Below are 17,723 nucleotides of genomic sequence, written 5' to 3'. Positions count from 1 at the left end.
AGCCCTTGAGGTGAAGTTTCCCAAGCCTTCAGCTCAGCTTTTTTAACACATACACATATGGTGATAAGTCAAGAGCTCGCTCGCGCACACTCCTAGAGATGTCTACAGACCCCGGTTTTGAATAAAGGGGGGTTAAGGAAGAGGAATAAAAACTAAATAAACAAACCCCTCATCCTCTAGAGCCCGCAGGTACGAGCGGCGCAAGAGGAAGGACTGGGTATCCGTGTTACTACACCGCAGCGCTCTGAGGAGGCACGGCAAGAGGCAGAGGACAGCAGCGCCAGAGCCCGTAACGGCCCTAACGGTCCTAACGGCTCCCCACGGCCGCCGCTAAACCGCCACAGAAATAAGCCAGGCACCTGGCCGGGGCGGGAGCTCGGCCCCGGTGCCGCTCGCGCCCCGCCGGTGCTGCGGGGGCCGTATCGCAGGGGCGAGGAGCGACTCGACGCGACCCGAGGCGGTGCGGGGGCGCGGGGGGCCGCGCGGAGCCCCGCACCCGCCCGCGGGCACCCCCACCACAGCCTGCCGCCGCCGCCGCCGCCGCCGCGCCCCGCTGCCATGGCAACGGCCGCCCGCACCGCCCCTGTGACGGCAGCGCGCTCCGCGGGCGGGGGCGGGGCGAGGCTGAGGGGCGGGAAGGGCGCTGGGGGGCGGCCGCGGCGCCTCGCCTCATGAGCGGGTGTCGCGGCGGGAGAGTAATTGCTTTTCTTTTTCACCAGAATCTGTTTGCTGGTTACATATTAATCAGGCGGACGTGGTGGCCCTGGCGTTAGCGGTTGGTTCGTGACATCAGGGGGTTGAGTGTGTTTAACAACACCGTAGCGGGCAAAAGGAGTAAGTGCTGCTCCCCCAAGCGGCCAAAAACCCCACTATCCCTTTATAAAAGCTTCCACTTATACAAAATAAGATTAAAAACTGAGTGAGTTGCTTTAGGTCTCTGGAAAAGCACTGGAGTGAGTGGTTGCTCTGAGCCCGTGGAGGCCGAGAAGGGCCGAGGGAAAGCAGCCTGGAGCAGAGTCACCAAGAGCAAGTATCAAATGTGGTCTCCTTCCTCACATAGTTGGCTTAGTGGATAGATGGAGACAGGTGTGGTATCCCTCGATTCCTGTAGTTCTGGTCATACTTCTTGCTCTTCTAGGTGGTATGCTCTGAATTAAATTATTAATTTTGTATTTAAATAATGTTAACTTCTTTTTAAGAAGGGTACACACCTAATTAAAATGTGTTTGAAGAATAGTTATCGACAGTTTGATGCTAAAGTAGCAGAATGCATTGAGTAGGGCCACACAAGGATTTATCCTGAATCTGGTGTTTTTCCTGAAAACTTGAATAACGAAGTAGGATTAGAGTAACAGCAACAGGCAAGCTGAGGTTCAAAACCCCTTAAAGGCAGGGTTAGTAATAAGGATATGATGAAGTAACACCCTCAAGTCAGTAGGGTACAGTGGTTCGGGGGCTGGGAGTGGTTTCCATCTCTGCTGCTTTGTGGATTAAATAAGCCACTTGATTTTTCCTTTTGGTTTGATACTAACCTGTTCCTGTATTGGGGCTAAGGATGAGCAAGTCAGTTACTACTTTGCCACGGGCCCTGCAGTATAACCTTTGTTAGTGAGTGCTTTGGAAAAAAAGAATAGTCTCCGCTAAGGAGTGTGTTTGGCAGCTCTGCAGGTAGTTCCTGAGCTAATAGTGTAAGAAATAAGAACAAAAGCAGATCCTAATGGTTTGGCTTATTCATTTCCCTAATTTTAGATTCTAGAGTTTGGCCAATGTTAATAATAAATCTTCCCAGGGGCACACTGCAGCATCAGAGAGAGAGTGACCTGAAAAGAATAATAATTAAGTAACTAGGAAGATGGACTGTCTTAACAAATGTAAAGAAAAGTAGTTTGCAGTTATTTTCCAAGCTTCTCAGCTTACAAAAGGGACAAAAATATTTTAGAAATGCTTTGATTTTACGAAATAGTATACAAATGTAGTGTTTACTCAAGATTAAAATAGAATGACTGTGCTGCAAAATCTACCTTTGTGTTTAATGTAATTCCCAATCAAATATTATGAATTTTCAGGGATGGGGGGAAAAAAGGAATAAAAACTGAACTAAAATCAACTAAGTGATCAGGAAGTTTTTTTAATCAACTTAGTGATCAGAAATTTTTTTTTTTTTTTGTATCAGTTGTATTCGAGAAAAACTTTACTAGATAATGCCAATACATGTGAGACCATCCTATTTTGTGTGCTCTGTGGCCAGCCCATCAGTTTTGACGGTGCAGAACTGGAAAGCTTATCAGTGCCCTCTGCTGCGTGAATTCAGCGCGCTCGGATGTGCTTCAGGCTGCGCGCTGCCAGCCCAACCCAAACAGTGGCTGAGCTGCCTGTGCTGCGGTGCGAGGGCCTCCAGTGGGTCTGATGCATGTCTTTCAAGAGAGAGTTTGGGCTTGGCAAGGGTCAGGTGATAAAGGCTTGGCAGATTCCTACACTCAATAAAGGACTGGAAGAGGAGGGTTTCGATGAAACAGTTGTGATCTTTTGTTTCTTGTGCTATTCAGCAAGGGTGTCAGAGGAGATGAAATATTAATGCTGTTGAAGAGGTGTTGGTGAAAACTTTTCTGAGCCAGATGAAGAAGTTTTAGGATTTCAGGATTAACATTTCTGTCTATTACTGCTCTGTTTTTTCCATGCAGTTGGTGAATGTTGCCCAGAAGTGGAAGTGTAAATGCATGTTGAGGGGTGGCTGTGTGTTGAGGATGATTGGCTTCAAAGAGTAGAGAACTGCCCTTTGGGTAGGGGATGCTTTTACTGCCATGTCTGGGCAACTGTGGTAGAGAACATGTTAATAGTGAAATAATGAATTGTTGAACCTGTGGTAATGATTTATACAGGTCCAAGCTTGTACTTTTTATTTACAGTCTGCCATCTCCCTTATGCTAGGGCTAAATATAAACTGCTTGAAGATAGAGGACCAGCAGTGGAATGTGTGTAATGGGCAAGAGAGGAAAATCTAGAAAATGAAACTGCTTATCTGAACCATTTCTCACTAGTTCAGGGAAATAATATTGCTTTAATGAGTGGGAAATGATGAACTAACCAGCCGAAGAGGAGTTTCTTGTTACTGGCCCTCTTTCAAACGTACTTGCTTGCTCACTTGTAATATCAGGCCTTTGTTTTGTGAATTCTTGTACATCTATCTCACTTCTTAAGCATTTTAATTTTTTCACTGAGGTGGGACAATGGGCTAAAATATGTTCAAAGCTTAAGTCTTTGCAGGATAAAACTTTGGCCTTAACCATATGAGGTACCAATGCAGAACAGTGCTCTAGTCAGTCTGTAACCTGTGTCAGTGAGGTTGCTGAAGCCCTGGTTTAGCATGTACTAAAGTAAAAAGCAGTTACTAGTTTTAGTGCTATATTAAACCTGAGGTCAATGCTCTTCAATGCACTTGCGTAGCCGAAGGCAAAACAAATGGGTCAAAGATGAAGACTATATTTATTTTTGTCACTTCATTATGAGTCTTATGATGTTTATCATCTCCCTAAACACCTCTGAAAGAAAGGCAAGGCAGATGTAACTGCACAAATCCAAGTTCTCAGGCTAACTTTGAAGACTCCAAATAAGAATAGTCATGGTTTCAAAGAGATCTACTTGAGTCTGTTGGAGTAATGCGGGTTTAAAAAAAGGGGGGGGAGGATGCAACATAACTTCCCTAGTTCTCCACTAACCCTGTTTCAGAAGATAAGTAATATGAGTCGAAGTGTCTTCCCAAAATGATTTCTGACTAACTTCATGCCCGTTTGTTCTTATGCCAGTATTGTCATTTAGTCTAAATTAGCCCTTCTCTCCCTCAGCCTCTCTCATGTATTTATAGAAGGCATTTGTGCTTGTTCTTACCCTTATTTTCCTAAGGTAAATAAGCAAACCCTGACTAGGGGCTCTTTTAGCTGACTAGGTTCTTCATTTCCTAGTCACCCTAACATTTGTGCCACTTGAAATTCAAATTTCTTGAGCCTATTTGCATTGTAGGAATCAAATTATAAACCAGGACTTGTTATTTCACTCCTGGTAAACTTTCTGTTTTGTCCAAGCCCCGAATTATTTTTGTTTGCTTGGAAAAAAGCTTTCTGGGTGAAAGAAGTCTTCCGCGGGGGTGAGGCAGTCGTAGCGGTGCATTTTGGGCGCCGCACCCCGCACTTGTCTGACCGCGCAGACTTTCCCAGCCGCCTCGTCCAAAAGGAGTTTGTGTGAACGCAGCGATCCCTCGCGTCAGCTCCGCGGGCAGGCGCCCCCCGCGACGGGCGCAGTGGTACGCGCCGAGGGTGGCGCTCCTCCTTCCCCTCACCCCCCGGCGCGGTGGAACGCGCCGCCCCCCCCCCCCCCCCTCCCGGCGGGCGGCGCGGCCCGCCCCCGCGGAGGGAGACGCCATTGCGGGGTTGTTTGCGCAGCGGCGGTGGAGGCGGCGGCGGCAGTGCCGGCTCCGGGCACGGCCGGTTCCTCTCCGCGCGGCCACCATGTCCACTCCGGCGCGGCGCAGGCTGATGCGCGACTTCAAGAGGTGAGCGGCCCCCGCGCGGCGGCGGCGGGAGCGGCGCGGCCCGGCGCGGCCCCGCCGAGGCGGGGGTGGTGGGGGGCCGCGGCCCGCCCCGCGGTCGCTGCCGGGGGGGTGCGGCCCGTCCCGTCCCGTCCCGTCCCGTCCCGTCAGGGCGGCGGCGGCGAGGGGCGCGCAGCGCGGCCCTCCGCGGGCAGAGCCGCTGCTGTTTTTGTTTAGAGCCGCTTCCTGCGGCGCCGCCGCCGCCGCGCGCCGTTCGCTGGCGTCCGGGGGCGTCTGAGGATAAAAGTTGGAGCCGGTGGCGTCGGGAGGGCGGCCGGGCTGCTCGTGGGCTCTGCGGGAAAGCCGCGGAGCCTGGCGGGGGGCTCCTTTCTGCGGGAGGCGGGTGTTGCTCCCCGGGCTGCTCTTCAGGACAAAGCGCCGGGGATAAACGGAGACGCGCGTGGCGCAGCCAAAACCCCTCGGCGGCCGTGGCGTGGAAGTTCGGCTCGAGTCTTACTGAGGGGAAAGCGGGTGATCTGCAGCTCTTCAGGAAAGGCTCGAGGGTGTAGGTGAGGAGGTGGCCGTAAACCGAACGGTGGCTGGAGGCTGGATGTGAGCATCTTCCAGCTACTTCTGCTTTCCTAGAAGGGCCCCGTGGAGAAGAGCGCACCGAGGGCAGCCGTTCCTGAGGAGCTTCCTCCGCGCCCGCTTTCTTCTCCTCACACAAGTTTCTGAATACTTAAGATATTTGGCCCGTTTTTCTGAAGACAGCAGCCAAAATTCAGATGCAGCTGAGGCTCATTGGGTTGTCAGTCTCTCTGGCAGTATTGAAATCTAAAAATGAAGTATAGAAAACTACTAAACGCTACGTGTATATGATTAAAAACAAAAAAAAAAAAAAAAGCGTTTTTGTGTGTTCCATAGCAATAGGAATCTGGAGTAAGTACAGGCAGTACAACTAATGATTATTTCTTTAGCTCCTTTACATGGTAATGGCTGAACCACAGACTCTAGAATAATTTATTTCCAGTCTGGCATGTAAATATGCTCGTAATTGAGTGTGGGAAAAGTTATTTTTTGTAAGCTTCGTGGTATGTATTATGTTTTCTCTGGACTGGAACCACTCATAAGTTGTTGGAGGTGAGTCAGCTTTAATACTGTCTCTTTTTTTAGAATAGCTATGTTATACCAGTACTTGAAATACATCAGTAAACAGTTGACACATGCATATTGTATGTAGTTGTTTTATGTGACTGCATATAAAGCTACAGTGTTAAAAGTGCAATTTATTTTTTTTTCTGAATCTACTAAGTTACAAAGTAAGACATTTTTTAGAAGTGGCCCCTACCTTTCTGTTATGTTTTGTTTGGATGTTAGTGTTTTGTGAGCAGAAGGTCATTTGAATTCTGCTTAGACTAAAATGAGATGTTCAAGATACAAAAGTAGTCATTTGTTCAGGGTGAAGTGATTTTTCATGACTGCAGTCAGGCATGTTTTCTATGATTTTGTAATCAGTAGTAGAAAGGGATTATTTTAGGAGGAGTGATTTGGTAACTTTGAAATTTGAGATGGAGAGAAGAATTTAAATTGACAGAAAAGTATAACCAAATAAATACAGTGAAGCTTGGAACAAGTTCAAGTTCATTTTTACATGTATAAGAACTTCCATGCCTCAAAATTTATGTAACATTTTCATATCATTTTTTAAAAAATTTTATCCCTCCTACCCTTAAGTTATATTTTTGTTTAGCCTTATGTTAATCTTACCTCATACTGGAAGAAGCAGACGTGTGCTATGAACTCTGATTCAGTTTGTTAAATATAAACTCCTTTTGCATACTGCAGTTGTCAACAGCAGTGAAGAACGAACAGTTCAACAGACTACGTCTCTCTTCCTTTTAATATTTTTGACTAAAGCAACAAAAATAAGCTGACTAGGTTTGTTTTAGCTTTTGGAAAATGAGCTATAAATACTACATTATCCCTATTTCTTAAATATTTATGGGCTCTATTCACACCAGTCTAGTTTTCCTTCCCTGCCACAAACTTTTTTGCGCTTTGACAGTGAGGTGCACAGGAACTTCTTAAATAATCTAAGGACCAAAGCTGCCTTTCAGTTGTGTTATTAGGCTTAATGCTTAGACGTTATTGCTGGCATGCAGTCTGACTATCACATAGGGAGAGGTCACATTCCTGCTCTCACTGACCAAAATAGCAGGCAGTTTATGCTGTTGATATTAAGCAGTCTGAACTGTGTGTGCTCAGAGAACGAGGATGTAAACAGTTCAGAGGGGATCTGAACTGCAGACAGATAGAAACCTGCTTCTATCCTGTCTTTGTAGGGTATTGCTTACTGCCCATGCACACCTACAATTTTAGCTCATTTTGTATCATAGACTTAGAAAATGCAAGTACATGAAAACTCACATAACTTACGACTGTAGACTAGTATAAGCCCTGTCAAATCTGCACTTGCACACACAAATCTAGTTAGAATTTGTCCCTTAGCCTACAGACCTCTCAATGAAGACTTACCTGTAATAATATACTGTTATGTGATTAGACCTCATGTTACTTAAAAATTGTAACTTAAAAAAATAAAGACCTCATAATACTCATAAATTGCTTCTGAAGCAAGGGCCATTGCTTCGTTTACTTTATTCTTTCATAATTACGAGGCTGAATATGTGAGATTGATAGGAGCTGTCACTGAAGGGGTTTGATGTGGCAGAATCTTGCCATGGGGCTTGCTGTTTTATGCTCTTCCGGGGCTTTGTGAAATCCTTAAGTAGAAACATTGGTACACAAAAGGATGGGCAGAATGAAAGTATTTGGGCATTATCCTTGAGTTATGATGTATATTCCTATTTGGGCCAAGTTTGTGACTTCCAGTAAGTAATGCATTTTTCCCTAGTCCAAGGATTAAGGGACTAAAAAGAATTTAAAACACTTCCATGATTACTTTAGAGATAAATATTTGCATTTGTTGAACTAGTAACAGCAATACAGAGATTTTTTTTTCCTTGCTACCCATTCCCTTTCAAAGCAGTCGGCTTGCCAGCCAGAATGGGTTTATACTAAATTTAGTTGCATCTCACATGCAAAATTGGAAATGCAGAGAAAGGTCCATTGACAGTTCTTTGCACCTGTTTTCAATAACCATGTCATATAAGTATCACTGGCCCAGTGCTTCAGTTTGTAATATATTTACTTCGTTGCAGCAACCACCAGGAATTGCTCTTTCTGCTCTTTTATAATTTACTATTGTCAGTTCCAATGTATTTGGTGCTTTAAATTATTCTTACAGTTGATGCTTGGCTCCTTGTGCAGTTACCTAACCTGTTGGTCCTTCAGTGTAATACTTGGAAAAGCTTGCTGTGCATCTTCTAGGTTTTTGTTTTTGGTAATATTATTAATCTGCATGTAACACTAACGTATTCTCTAATTTGGAATTAGAAAATTTACAAACTCTGTATATTACTATTATATTTTACCTGTAGAAGTAGATACTTCATTTATATAAGGCTTGTCATTCTATATTTGTAATTCTTAGATTGCAAGAAGACCCTCCTGTGGGTGTCAGTGGTGCACCGTCTGAGAATAATATAATGCAATGGAATGCAGTTATATTTGGGTAAGAGTTTTTGCTCACTCAGGCCTCTGTTAAAGGGCTAAATGCAATATATATGAGTGTATATACGTTATACTATTCCCTTTGTTTTGTGTATGTAGAGTCAAGAAGGTGGCAAAAATGACCAGATGTGGTGTTACAGGAAAATCTGTTTCAGGGGTAATACAGAATATCTAGGAAAGGAATTAAAATTTGTGTCTCTTGTTCAAAATTTGTATATGGCTTAATAAACAGGATAGAATGTGTAGAATTATGAAAAAGCCATGTTGCTCTTAAAAGGAAGTAAGAACTGCATCTCCTTGGCCGTTAAATCCAGATGTATTAGGAGTGATTGGATTGATTCCTAACAGAACTAAATACAGGTTCTGTCTAGGAAGTAGTGTGTATGCTACAGAAGAAGTAGCTTAGTACTAGGCTTATTGGTAGTTTTCCTACTAATTTCAATCAATCTATAATATAACATATGCATTGTTTGGGATGATAATAAAGTAGACTTCTTGACTGAAAGCTTAGTTATGGGAAAGCGTATTAAATATGACAAAGTTCCCAGAAATTACATGTGGATACTTTTCTAAATATTTACATCTTTGTCTCTATTTCTGTTTTGAGGAGGGAGGGGAAGAGGCAGAGTTATATTTACTGTACATGTTTAGAAGCAAGTATTGACCGTTTTTTGACTGGATTTTTTTGGAACCTTTCAGGCCAGAAGGGACCCCTTTTGAAGATGGTAAGCAGCTAACTTTTATTTCTTCTACCACTTTTGTAAATGTTGCCAGTATTGACACTGTTCTGCTTTGAGGGAAAAAAGAAAGGTGTCATAAAATTGGAACGAGCAAAACAAGCAGAAGGAGTAAATGAGTATGGCCTCGGTGACTACAAAAAATGCAGTATTTAAATTTAAGCATTCTCTTGTCAAGGTAGTTGATGGTTAGTTATAAAGCTATGAAGCAAGGATTATATTTAGATTTGTTTATACATGGAATGCTAGAGCACTTAGTGGAGGAAGTTGATCTAATGCTGCCAGATGTTTTTGTATCTCCTACAGTTAACTTTAACAAAATAGTATGTTTTTTTCTCTTTCCATCTTTGGAGCATGTTTTTCTTACTGAAAGCAGGTGAAAAATCATGAATTGTTCTGAATATAGAACTCAGTGAGGGGGGGAGGAATACCAAATCGGTTGATAAACGTGAAAGTTAATGTGCGTAATGATCATCTTTAAGTATATGAGAACTTTAATAATTATAGTAGTATTACAGTAACCTGCAGCAGATGCATTTTTCTCTGTTTTGGGATGGAGGAGTTGCAGTAAATTTTTCACTGATCCATAATAAAGATTTTCAGTGATCAGTTGTGAGCTGCAAAGACTGAGGTTGTTGATCATAAAAGTTCAATTTTTATTTACTGACACCACAGTGCCGCCTTAATGAAATGCTTTGAAGTCACTGAAGTCTATGGAACTGACATATTGGGCCCCTGAAGAAAGGGGGGAAGTGGGATAACTGCTTTTCTGTGTAGTCACTGAGTCTTCCAACTTGTACCAGATGCTGCTGCTTTTATTACTAGTAGTAAGCAGTAGTTTCATTATCACTTGAAACGTGAAAAGAAACCAGATGCAATATTGTTTGGTTATATATTAGTGGGAAGAAATTTTGGTTGTGGAGCACATGAATTAATGTATGTTGTTTGTACCTACAGGCATTTTTATCACTGTTAGTTATCTAATTTTACTTACGTTTATTTGGACAGGTACTTTTAAACTAGTAATAGAATTTTCGGAAGAATATCCAAATAAACCTCCAACTGTTAGGTTTTTATCAAAAATGTTCCATCCGAATGGTGAGTATTTCATTTTTATTTAGCCATAATACCTATGAAATACTGTGATGTGGTCATGCATCCTGTGAAGCTGCAGAATGCCTGACAGCTCTCCACCTCTCTCGCTTACCATTCCTAAGTAGATGTCCAAGACATTAACTGCTTAAGCAAAAATTAAGAAATATTATGCTATTAAGAAGCAGCTATCCATCTTTTTCTGGTCGATATATGTAGCCTCGGTAACAAAGTATGTGGTTCCATGAGCAATTCCAGCAGCAGCTGCTCTCGACTTATAAGCGTGATCCTGCTTGCAGATTACTGGCCTCTATTGTGTGGCAGCATTTGTGCATGTGCAGACACATCATGCACTACAGTAGGAAACTGCATTATTTGTTTTTGTCAGATGAGTCTTCAACGAAATCGAATACTTTAATTTGGTTCACTGTGCCACTAGTATTAGCACAAAGAGGAGGGTGAGAATGTGTGGTCATAGCTGGGGGAAGACGCAAGTGTGTTGACTCTAACTAGGTGAAGCAGGCAGCCCTGTGAGGGAGAAAGCTTTGGTTCCTAGTCTACTGGATAAAACCTCTGAAGTGCTGATTCTTCGTACAAAATTATAAACTATGCTTTTTGCTTTTCCAAACCCCTCTGTTGCAGAGGAGTGCAAATTCAATTTAAGGGCTGAAGCATAAACCCATTCTAGCATTTCCTTTAGCTTGGTAGCCAAGGATTTTCTTGCAAAGTACAGGTTTGAGCCGTCTTTAAACAGAGAGGCCTTGACTTCAATTTTACGACTTTTTAGATGTGCAGTTGAACCATTCATCTATCATAGAATATACAGGCCAATATGCCTCTGACTGTGTGTGGTGGAAGGGAGGTGGTATTATTATTGGCATGAACAAGTTAGACCAGGATGTGGGAGATCGAGTCTTGAATTCCACTTTTGTAAAGGTTTTTATGTGAAGACTTTGAGTATCTGTAAAGAAGTAGGATTTCAGGTGCACTTTTCAGCATTTTCCACTGTCTGCCTTAATGACTCTCCTGTTCATCTTGTTGAGTGTACAGCGTGTGAAAACAGAATACTGAACTCTCCCCATTCTGTGCATAGTGAATGTGAGATCCTTAGCTGGTGCTGTGCATTTTGTTCCTGCAGTAAATGTCTGACTGCTCCCTGGGAGGCATTAAATCTGTTTGTGAATCTGAGCCAGTAGAACAAGAGGAGAAAGAAACCAAGTCTAGGTCAGCCAAATCCTGTGCTGGTGGACCGCCCTTTTCCTCTGAACTGTTTTGTTACGTCTAGTAACGTATCCATTTCAAAATACAAGGTGTTAAACTACATAAGACTGTCAGACATAACTAAATGTTTTCAGTAACTGCTACCCTTTTTTATAAAGCGTTAATTTAGATGCAGAGTGAATTGGAACATTAACTCTTTCTTGAGGGATATTTAATGAACAAAATGCAAACTCAATCTGACAGTTTTTAAATGATACCTATGCTGTATTCACAGTTTATGCGGATGGTAGCATATGTTTAGATATCCTTCAGAATCGCTGGAGCCCAACATATGATGTCTCATCTATTTTAACTTCAATTCAGGTAACTTTAAATTTATTTTAGCAAATGGAATATGTTGTGATTAGTCTCTCTCTTGGATTACACACAGTTCAGTGATGTAGCTAGCAGTTACCTATATCAGGGAGCTTCAGATAATTGTGAACTAAGAGGTAGCTTTTTAGTTCATTAAAGGACTTCGATGTTGAACTATGAAATTACTATTTTTAAGATACCAAATTGCCATTAGAGAATTTGTGTAGGAAGATAGTTTTTGATTTGTATTCCTTTTTAGCTGTTTTAGTCAATATATGGCATCAAATGTTTAAATAAATAAATAAAATTGCCTAATGTAATGTTTGAAATATTGTAACTTTTCCTGAAAGCTTTGCCAATGAAATCCTCAAGGAGATGGACAATATTGCCGAAACCTGTTTTACCTGAAATAAGTTTTTTTAAAAAAAAAAAAAAAAAAAGCCTAGGATAGCAAAAATGAGTAGCACAAAATAAACGTTTTCTTCCTCTTATGTCATTGGTTTTACTTTCCTATAATGAAATTTTATAGGCGGCATATCAAGCCTCTCAATACTTATAAATGACAGTTAGTGTAACTATCAAAGTTAATCATCATCATACTGCTAAATGGCAGTGACCATGTATCTGTTAGGTTTGTGAATGATGTAAAGAACCTGGAGATATACTCAGTGCTAACGCTTAAGCAATGTGTATTTGAAGTTCAGTAGTTTACTTACGGGTGCCTTACCAAGAGTTTAACCTGTTTTTTCAAGTGGGCTTTTCAGAGTTGTCTGCTTCCTGAGACATACTCCTATTTGAAAATTTTATGTTTAACTATTTCTCCCCCCTCCCCTTATCCAAAATGTATTGGTTTGTGTCTCACTTTCTTTTCTACTTTTTACAGTCTCTGCTTGATGAACCTAATCCAAACAGTCCAGCAAACAGTCAGGCAGCACAACTTTATCAGGAGAACAAACGTGAATATGAGAAAAGAGTTTCAGCTATTGTTGAACAAAGTTGGAATGATTCGTAACAGCTGCTTTGTTCCTCTTCATCCTCATAATCATTATGTACAATTTAACTCTCAGTAGAAAGGCTACCAGAAATTTCAAGTGCCACAGTTCTAAGAATTTGCATAAAAACTCATTTGCAAACAAAATTAAGCCCTCCAGTTTAGAGAACTTAAAAGCTTGTGTATCTTGATTAACGTACTTTTTATTGCATGGTATGAACTAAGTTATTGCTACATAAATTTGTAATATATCCTGTTTGTATTTTTTTTTTCCAAGTGTATAATGTTGATGTGGAGTTTTCATGACAGAATATACACATTTTGTAAATCTGTACTTTTTCAAATACTGAATGCCTTATTTTTGAATTCTTTAGATTTTTAAATTGGAGAAAAGCACTTAAAGTTTTTATATATAAATATTTCATGTAAAACTGTTAAATACATAACCTCAGTGCAAGACATTCTACTCTCACTCTGTATCTCTTTCAAAGGATCCATTTTTAGTCTCCTTTTCCTTTTGTTACATGTAAATTATACCATGCACTTTACAAACAGAAAAGTTAATCTTATGGTGTAACAGTCTTCACTGGATTTCTCTGCATCTGCACCAGAGCTTAACTTGATTATGCATCCTCAGTTGTATGAGGAAGAGAAGTATTAGTGACTGCCACCTTACAAATGGGGAAACAAATGTAAATGTTTTGCTAAAAAAATCCCACTTTAAACCAGTGACATAGTTGCAAATGGGATGCAGATCAGCAGACTCGATAATAATGTATTCTTATAACTTTTATTTTTCAGGGAGATTGTATTTTGCGAAGTTGTAAAATGTTGTCATCTAAATTTGTCCTGATATTGTAATATGGTTTTGAATATTTTTCTAATAATTAAAGAGGTCTCCCTTCAGTCCCCCTTCTTGGGCTAGGGAACAAATTAATCATCAGCAGAAGAAAAAATGCTTGCAGATTGAAGTGGAGTTATTCTTTGGAATTTACCTGTGTAACACAGGTGGTCAGGTTTCAAGTCTGTTTTGCAGAGGTTCCAGCCATTCTTGAAGTTGCTAGTTTTAGATGAGTTTGGTTTTATTCTTGTAAATTTTGGTTTGGTAACTTGTTCCTGTATTCTGAAAGCCAGGGTGGATGATTATAGTAAAAAAAAAAAAAAAAAAAAAAGGCCTTTTCTCTCCCAGCAACAACAAAACTGTAATCCGTTGGTCTTTACTCTAACCAGCATTACAAATGTAGTAACCTCAAAAAAAAAAAAAAAAAAAAAAAAAAAGTATAGTTTTTAGGAGCATCACTATTAGGCTTAAAAACTGTAATTGGAATGCTAATCGAACATTTCTGTGTTAGTAGTAGCTGGTGGAATAGAACTATCGTACTGTAGATGAGAATTTTTATAAAATTAGTTTGCAAAGGCTTTGCAATTAATACTAAACAAAAATCTATTCACAAAATTGAAAAGTTCGTTTTCTTTTCTTAAGACTCGGTAAATTTGTATTTAAAAAAAACCTTATGTCTACTTATGGTTATTAGCAGAAACATTAAAGGATCTAATTTGCCTTTTTACTATGGTGAAATTATAGTAAAACTGTAGTCCAGAGAAGTAGTGTTACCAAGTGTAAATTGGTGTAAACACGATAGGTTTTGTTTACAAATGAATTTCTGAAAAGCTTTCCGTTTCTAATGAGTGGTCTAAATTCTGAAGGTTTTTTCACTTTACTACCTATATTAATATTTGTTCCATTTGCATGTGTGTGAGATGGGATTTGCCATTGATTAGGTAGAATTCACATTGATTTGATTATTCTTGAACAATCCCTTTAGGCTTAGGTTATAGATTCATCAAAGTCAGAAATATTTTTTTGTACATCTAGGATGGAGATAGTTCATCTGAAAAAATTAATTGGGGCAGAGGAAGGTTTAATTAATTAGTGATCAGCACTGCAAAGTTAAAATGTCTGCCCAGGTAAGCACTCACAGTATATAGGCACATACACGTGCGAATGAATGTGTAAGAACATTCTGTTGTAGGCAATATTTGGGGCCCAGAGCTAGTATTTGAAGTCTTAATGAAAAATGTCATGCCTTCTTTTGGGCAAAGATAATTGTTGCAGTGTACAAAGATAAATACTATATTCATGGTGTATGATGGAGAAGAAAGTTCCCTGGTCTGACCAAATCTCAAGTAGTGACTAATATACTATACAGTGACTATAGAATCTGGGTGTTAGTGGTGTCAGGATGTTGGGAATCCAGCTTTTGATGATCATTTAGGAGCAGATGCTGGGCTATGTAGAAAGAAGTATTTCTTGATGTGATTTCTTGAGTGCATAGGAAACTGCACAGCATCCCCCATAAGATCTGTGAGGTGGAATGATAACTTGGAGACTTCTGCAGCCCCTCCCAAAGTACACATCATAAATAAGCTGAGAGAATATATATTAATTTGATAGAGAAACAATTTGATTAATCAGGAAAAATGAAGCCCTTTGATTGTGGTATAAGGGAAGGTAATTTACTGCCAAATGACTAATACAATGTGCAGCCAAATGAATGGTCAGGAAAGCCATCACGCTAACCTTATATTCAGCTTCATCCTTAAGTTTTTAGTGTGGTGCTATTTAAAAATTCAGCAGTTATTAACCAGCTGGTTTGTTTGTACTGTTGATTGATTGTTCAGAGTAGTGTTATTCCATTGTTACTTTCCATTCCTTGGTCTGTGGCATCCTTCTTTTCTGTTTCTGTTTTTAAATTGTAAGCTCTTCAGGCAGTGGTATACTACTAAAAAAAATAATAAAGTGAGTAACCTTATTTTAACATAGGCAAGTGAGTACGTGCTATTGCCAACACTGAAAATGGATCAGCAGTTTACCCACATTAACCACTATATGAATAAAGACAACAGTGTAATTAATGTCAGGCAGGATGTAGTGCGTGCAGGAGGAAAAAAGAGCACTAAAGAGTGCATCTTTGAAGGGCTACCCTGTGGCTTTGGGATCTTTACAGTGTGGCTAGTCACATGGGAGGCAGTAAAGCTATTTGATAACTGGAACGTGGATCTGTAAGAAGGGGGAGCTGGTTGGAAAGTAGCTAACGGCATTCTCAGCCTGGAGCTTGGCTGCAAAACAAATGCAACAGGATCTACAGCACAGATGTAGATACTGTCAAGTAGCTAACCTTTCTGATCCCCAGAATCAAACTTTCAGTAGGACTAAGGGCAGCAACCTGAATCTGTTGAGAGCTTCATGCTGAAAAAATAACACAGTATCAGTCATACAACTTTTTTTTCATCATGTTAGATGTTGTACAGTAAGCACTTGTGGAAGGATGTGAATCAACTTTTTCTATCTAATTTCTGAAAAAAAGAAAAGATGTGATAATGCTGTATAAAATAGTTTCCAGAGAATTTGACAGAGACATGTTTTAGAAGCTGTTTCTCAACAGTCTTGGAAGAGGTTTCAATTATATTGCTCTTAAGAGATATTAGTAATTTATGAGAGCTGTTTTTCTCAGCAGTTAAAAGTTTAGAGTTGATCTAACTAGCAATATCTGTAATTTGATATATGTATGTATGCTTTTAGTTAAAAGTATTGAGAAGCTTTGAAGAAATGTATTTGTCATAGCTAGTACTCGATGTCTACTGCTTAAATGGGTTGTTTACTGCCTTCATAATACAGGTAGTTGATCTAAGAGATAGTATCAAAAAAAAAAAATAGAAACTAGATGCTCTGATCAGCCATCAGAGTTTTCTGAAAACTGTGGCTTTATTTTCTCTGACTACTTAACACTAATGATGTTTGAGGTTTTATTGTTTCTGTGAATAGTACTTCTGGCTGTGAGGGTGTGTCACTGTCGCAACTGTAATGGTAGCAGTAGTGGAGCTTTGGCTCGCTGCCTTCATTAGAAAGATATTCTCAATCTTTAGGATACTGCAGTTTCCAGCTGGGTGTATTTTCTGCAATAGGTGGTTCAAGTGGTTTTGGAGGCACTGGCTAGAGGCAGCTTTTGAACTTTTTCTAATGGAAGGAAGCACTACGCAATCTAGTGTTTACACAGACCACTGCTTTGCCTCCTTGTGGTCAGTAAGAGAAGGTGGCATCTGCCACAGATGAAGGCTGATGTAGGATGTGAACACATCTCAGCAGCCTGGGTGGAGGTACGGAAAAGCTCCTGAGTGCGGAGGTACCTCTTTGATGCTTGGGTCATTCTCATGGTTAAGTGTGGATTCTAGGCCAGGAGTTTTGAGAGTGATAAGAGATTGTGTGCCCATCCTAAACCATTTGAGTTTCAGGGGGGCTCAACAAAACATCTCAAGCTGTTATTCTTAGAAGTAGCTTTTTTTAGGCTTGGCTTATCTGTGTTGAAATGTAGTCATTTTTAACCTTAAAACAACTTCAAAAATCTTTTAAGTCTCTAAGCGTTTTACAAGTAGTACTGGAAAAGATTACCTTTTTTGTGTGTGAGGCTCATGATGCCATGTGTTCATCATCTAAAGCCTATTTGTGTTTAGGTCTTAGTAATTCCAGTGTGCCTGAGATATTCCTGTTGCCAAACCCTTTAGCCATATTCAGACAGTCAGTTGTCCCTGACATAACAGCTAGCCATTCATGTTGATGAAACTCTAGCTACTGCTATACCTGCAGATTGAACAGTTTTTGTCAGGCTCCACAGCCATTAAGTAATGTCATTTATGTACAGCCTTGGCAATTAAACTTATCCCCTTCCTTATATTTCCAGCACAGGGATAACTGCTACATGCTGTTTTATCTGTGGTTTATGCTAGCTCTAGATCTTACAGCGTACGTGCAAGTTCGGACATCTGACACAGGCTTGATTTATTTGTTTGGGGAAACCAGGCTTGCTTCTGGAGGCGACTGCCAGCCACAGCAGAGCTGAGGACCCAAAAATTAGCTCTATCTCGCTGCTACAGAAGCTTCTATAAGTGAACCAGTTTCAGGGGTAGGGGAGAGTCTTCATTGCTTCACTTTAAAGGTGTTTTACAGCTTACTGTTTCACCTGAGAGTGGTTAACAGTTGGCCAGAGCAGCAGTTCTTCAGAAGGAAAAATCTGTGAAAAATACATAGCAGTGTTCCTGTGGCCTGCTCACACGAGCAGACCTCGTTAGTGCGAATTTCGCTTATTGTCTTTTTATAAATCTAGCGAGTCTTCGC

At 40.6% G+C, this 17,723-nt stretch overlaps 1 protein-coding gene across 4 annotated transcripts; it reads left to right on the top strand.

Moving 5' to 3' along the window:
- Nucleotides 1-4,387: 4,387 nt before the first annotated feature.
- On the top strand, nucleotides 4,388-15,373 carry UBE2B (ubiquitin conjugating enzyme E2 B). Of its 4 annotated transcripts, none has more exons than XM_062587587.1 (7): nucleotides 4,388-4,546; nucleotides 4,952-5,091; nucleotides 8,076-8,156; nucleotides 8,855-8,880; nucleotides 9,901-9,990; nucleotides 11,480-11,568; nucleotides 12,443-15,373. In XM_062587587.1, exons 3-7 carry the CDS (start codon nucleotides 8,131-8,133, stop codon nucleotides 12,569-12,571), a joined length of 360 nt encoding a protein of 119 aa, XP_062443571.1. In that variant the 5' UTR covers nucleotides 4,388-4,546; nucleotides 4,952-5,091; nucleotides 8,076-8,130; the 3' UTR covers nucleotides 12,572-15,373. The 4 variants fall into 4 exon arrangements, with proteins under 4 accessions (XP_062443571.1, XP_062443570.1, XP_062443569.1 ...); XM_062587585.1 differs by lacking the exon at nucleotides 4,388-4,546 and adding an exon at nucleotides 5,168-5,662 and having other exon boundaries at nucleotides 5,034-5,091; XM_062587586.1 differs by lacking the exon at nucleotides 4,952-5,091 and having other exon boundaries at nucleotides 4,417-4,546.
- The last annotated feature ends 2,350 nt before the right edge of the window (nucleotides 15,374-17,723 follow it).

The sequence above is a fragment of the Rhea pennata genome, chromosome 14 (assembly GCF_028389875.1).
Source record: "Rhea pennata isolate bPtePen1 chromosome 14, bPtePen1.pri, whole genome shotgun sequence".
In the NCBI taxonomy this organism is placed as follows: domain Eukaryota; kingdom Metazoa; phylum Chordata; class Aves; order Rheiformes; family Rheidae; genus Rhea; species Rhea pennata.
Note: the sequence above shows the minus strand (reverse complement) of the source record. Positions and strands in the feature narration are given on the sequence as shown.